Raw genomic sequence first — 5,240 nt, forward strand, 5'->3', positions numbered from 1 at the left:
GTTGAGATGAAATTATTCACAACACTAAGAAGAGGAAGAAGAAGAAGAAGAAACGACGATGGACGCAACGATGACAACAATGGTGGAAAAGGAGGAATAGAAGGAGGAGGAGGAAGAAAAAAAAGAATAAAGAAAGGAAGAAGAAGAAAGAAGAAGAAAAATAAAAAAGGATGAAGAATTAGAAGAATAAATCATGATATTTAACAATGAATAATTATCAACAAATTTTAACAACATTATTCAAATATAGATCATTATGTGTTTACATACTTCAAATCATCTATAAACAAGATTATTCAAATATAATAATCTAAACACATTAGCTAATACAAAAACAAATCTAATCTATCTATCTAATATCCAAAAATATAAAAGTCATGATTATATAAGATTTGTACATCATTTTTATGATCACAATAGAAACTTATAGAATAAGTTTACAAGTTTATGGGATTTAGAAAAAATCATTGTATTTGTCCTTATTACATTGTGTGGCAGCCATATCAAAATTATGTCAAATAAAAAAGTGTCTTTTAAATTAGACACTTCATTGAGTATCACACATGTATTAATGTTTGATAAGTGTCTGGCATGCGAACACACCATTTATAAAATTTTCAACTTTCTTTTCATCTAATTGTTTATCTTCCATCACAATAAATTTTGAGTGTATATCACACTTTCTCAATAACTTAATCTTTTAATTTAATATTATTGTAACTTTTAAAATATTACACTATTCTTCAGGAGGGATGGATGAATGTTACAGGTTTAAAAAGACAATTATCAAGTTAAGCTCTATATGAAATAGTAAATACTTATTACATTATATAGTTTAACAATTGAATTTGATTAACATTAAATAAGTCAATATAAAAGTAGAATATATTATTACTGTAACAAACACTTTCCCAAGAACTTGTAAGTAGTAACTTAAAAATTATAAAAAAAGATTTCAACATCATAAGAGTAATGTTTTATTACAAATTGATAATATTAATATATAAGATAGTAGAAAAAAAATCAAAACTTATTACATAAAATGGTTTGGGTGTACACTTAACAGGCAATAACTGAGGAAATTGGACTGAATGCAAATTGAGTGTCCCAAGCATAATTGAATACAATGGCACCATTAAACAGAGGTTGACCATCACTAACAAGACAAACATCACCTAAAACTTTCAAATATGAAGCTTCAACTGCTTCAATAGTTTGAAATCCTTTACAGTTCAACTTCACATTCTTCTGAACACATGCACACTGATTTTTGATAGTCACAGTCCATTCTATCTTTCCATGCACTTTTCTTCCGGATGGAGATTGGGTTACAATGATATCGCTCAAAGAGCATTGACTATAACCTGAAATCATCATGCATAATACATATATCATCAACAATATTTTGTAAACAAAACTTACATTTCTCTCATGAGAGAAAATCGCACCTTGAGAAACAAGGACAAGTAAGAGAGTTGCAACAAGAATCTTCTCCATTTCTTATAACACAAATACAAGTTTCAATTCTTCAAATTGTTATGCAAAGAATAACATTGTATGTAATATTATTTATAAACCTATTGGAATGTATCTTTCAATTTGTTTTTTCATTTGAGAACATAATTAAATCATAATTTAATTGTTATAAATTAGAAAAATAGTATAAATTAGCAAAAGAAAAATATAGTTGTAATTACATACATAATTATGTAAATAGATATATTAAGAATAAAAGAAATAACAACAAATCGTAATGGTTTACTATTCGTGCTTATCTTTATTATATCATTATGATAATACATCAATAAATCTTATAAAGGTAATACATCAATAAATTCTATATTATTTCCCATACACGTAAATACTTAAATCAAATCAAATTCTTGCTTAATAATAATTATGTTTTTCCTAATACTGCAATATTTAACTATTTCACATGAATTTAAACTGTTAATTAATATAATTATTATTTTAAATCTTAATAACTATAAATAATTCAGTATGAAAATATAAAATATTCTTCCAATAAGAAATCCTTCTTTAAGGACAAGTAAATAATAGGATAAAATGTGAAGAACTTTAATGACCTTTAGTGAAGTAGAAAGCAGTAGGCCAAAATAATTTCATCCTTTGGTCATAGGAGTTATAATTTTATTTATAAGAAAATCAATTATAAATCGTTAGTATTCGCCAAATCAAGAGAATATAAAATACTACAAAGACAGAAACCAAAAGATTACAAAGATCATAACTAAAAGATTATAAAAATAATAACAAAAAATTTCTGAGATAATAACAAAAAGACTACAACATGGACCTCGGCACAAACTCTTGGCCCATTCTTGGAGGTCAACATTTGAAGCTAAGCTCAGTCCATTATGGATCTCTAATAAAGCTCGTCATTTTGAATGTTCAGCTTCATCTTTATGTTTTTTCCTATCTATTAAGACTTTGGCAAGTGTACCAAGTCACGCAAGTAGTAACTGGTAAGACTAGGATATCGTTTCGAAGAGACTCGTGTAATACTAATTAATTGTGCAATTAATAACTAATTTAAACTAAAGAATAAATTCATAATTTTGTTTTTGTACAAGTAAATTTGTGGATAAAAAAAAGTAAAAGGTGAACTTTTTGGCAGTTAAAATACTTAGATGATGGAAAAGACAAGAATTGATATGGAATGGTATTGTTGGGGTTAGATTTCACCGACCCTATTCCCATGCATATAAAAGAAAGCACACCCTTTCCATTAATATACTAATGTCAACCCACAAGTCTACTCAAACTATAATCCCTTTGTAGAATGAGCCTAGATTTCCTTATTAATAGTAAATCCCTTGAACTCTTAACAAACAAACCTGCTTTATGAAATAGGGTTTAAGACAACCAATCAGTCATATCTTATCATAGCCTTAGGCTATACACAACTCTTTGACCTTGAGTACTTAGTTTCTTTAGATAAAATGGTAGCTATATTCATCCTTTGCATCTATTTTTACTATGCTCATCATTACTTTGTTGCACCTACATTGACACGTTCCTACATCGGACAAGTGCTTACATCCTTACATCTGACGAATAACATCAAACCTCATGGGTAATCGTTCCCTTTCTTCATTTTAAACATTACAATATCTTTCCTTTTTTACACTTCTCACTTCCTTGTGTTTTTTCATCTCCTTGTTCTCTTCCATTTCCTCGTGTTTTCGTTGCAATCTTTTTCCTCCCTCAAGTATGTTATCTATTACTTATGTCGCTTGATTTAGTTCTTCTTGCATTCATCTTTCTTCTTGCTTCTATCAACATTTTAACTTTCGTATGAAGCCATCTTCTCAAATTTTTGTTGAACTTTTATTGTTCATATTTTCTTCGTGTTCATCTTGTTTATATTATTATTTTCCTTTCGATTACACATATTTCGCGTTCTGGCTTTAATACCTGTAACAATTGGTATACCTATGATAAGATTGTGAGTTTATGTAGAAGAGCTTTTAACTCTCATGCAGTTTTCATTTTTAGAGTTTTATGAAAGTTTTTGATGCTTTTGAGGGCATGTGTACCATTCTAAATGTTTCTTCCTATTTTTGGGATTATAATGCATAGTAGATTCTAAAAAAATCTTCACTTTGTTTTTAATTTTTATTTTCCTAGGTTTTTTCACATTTTTGGGTTTCAACCTACGTCTCTTACACATTTACCAACCTCTTGTTCGAATGATAGCATTATGACTTAACGCAGAGGGGCTTTTAACTCTAACACAATTTTCCTTTGTAGGGTTTTTCATGAATTTTCGATGCTTTTGAGTGCTTATGTACAATTTGGAATGTTTCTTGGCATTTCTAGGTGTATGATGCAAAATAGATTCTGAAAAATCCTTACTTTATTTTTTATTTATATCTTTCTACATTTTTTCAGCTTTCTAGGTTTAAACGTGCATCTCGATCCACAAACAAGATATATTACATATTTACTGACCTCTTAGCCTAAGTATGTTGACCTTATACAACCCCTACTTTTCATGGGCTAGCTTAAATCCTAAGAGAGAGCTTACTAGCATGACCACAGATAAAAAAATCAAAGCCTTTAGATGCAACCAAACATTATGCAAACATGACGAGAAAAGTGCCATAGTTGGCACTTACAAACTTGATCTTTTGTGCCAAGATGAATCTATTGCATCACCATATAAATTTACCTTTATTTATGCCACATTTTTCGACAAAGGTCGGTCTTCGTTTACCCCTTAGTTCATTTGAAAAGGAGCTTCTTACCAACTTGATCCGAACAATTGTGCTTTTGTCTAGGGCTTTCACATCTTTTTTGTAAGACCCGTTTCGAGATGTTATGTGTAATTTTTTTTTTCAAACTTCAAACATAACACTAATACCATCCTATTAAATATGAAGATTCCACATAATTTTAACTCAAAATAACACTGGTCAGAAAATTAATATGAAATAACTTTATTCCTCAAAATAAAAATATGGTTTAACCAACCAACTCGATTAAATCATAAAAAAAAAGACTTAATACAAATCCTTCAAGTTTAAACCTCACAACAATTAACTATTACATTCTTATTCAAAGGAATGTTTTCAAATGAAAGAAATAAAAGCTCCCAAAAGCATCCCCATGAGCTCCTCACAATTAAGCTTCTTCAACTATCTGCACCCTCATCTACTACCGTATAACACAAGTAATATGATCATCACAGGTGGAAAACACAACCATAAACATGCAAGGGTGAGCTAACCATATAACATATCACATAACAATGAACATCAATATACCACTCACCTAGCATTACCACAACATAGCATCAGTTATCTACGCTACCAAATATCACATGTTCTCAAATCGAAAACATAGCTTTATCACTAAGAAATATTAAATGGAAAGGAATTATCACCTAACCGACCACTCAACCAAATCTCATATGTAATTTATTGAAGATTACACTTCCCATTACTCTCGTAGTGAGCCCCGACAAAGTTTACTACTTTCCATTACTCATGCAAGAGCCTTGACGAAGTATACAACTTCCCATTACACTAATCAAGAACCGACGAAGTTTTCAAATTTACATTACTTAGTGGAGCCCCGACCAAGTGCACCCTCAATACAATCACACAGAGTTACCGTCCATTACAATCAAATCCTCCCATCATGATCATACATCAAACATATCACATTATACCATGTCGTACTTATATACATATAGTTCTTATAATCATACAAGT

General features: G+C 29.7%; 1 protein-coding gene across 1 annotated transcript; it reads right to left on the minus strand.

Moving 5' to 3' along the window:
* Positions 1 to 1,059: 1,059 nt before the first annotated feature.
* On the minus strand, positions 1,060 to 1,497 carry LOC146882201 (TPD1 protein homolog 1-like). The gene is made up of 2 exons (XM_085667320.1): positions 1,449 to 1,497; positions 1,060 to 1,364 (listed from the first exon to the last, which is right to left on the minus strand). The coding sequence occupies exons 1-2, from the start codon at positions 1,495 to 1,497 to the stop codon at positions 1,060 to 1,062; spliced, it is 354 nt and encodes a 117-aa protein (XP_085523446.1).
* Positions 1,498 to 5,240: the final 3,743 nt, after the last annotated feature.

The sequence above is a fragment of the Vigna unguiculata genome, chromosome 10 (assembly GCF_037176805.1).
Source record: "Vigna unguiculata cultivar grain cowpea cultivar isolate G323 ecotype 2 chromosome 10, ASM3717680v1, whole genome shotgun sequence".
Taxonomy (NCBI): Eukaryota; Viridiplantae; Streptophyta; class Magnoliopsida; order Fabales; family Fabaceae; genus Vigna; species Vigna unguiculata.

What these genes read in the sequence shown, in the direction of transcription:
- LOC146882201 (XM_085667320.1), bottom strand. Translation starts at nt 1,497, where the DNA reads ATGGAGAAGATTCTTGTTGCAACTCTCTTACTTGTCCTTGTTTCTCAA. An exon ending in ACTTGTCCTTGTTTCTCAAG is followed by an intron (nt 1,365 to 1,448) that starts GTGCGATTTTCT and finishes TGATGATTTCAG; the next exon opens with GTTATAGTCAATGCTCTTTG.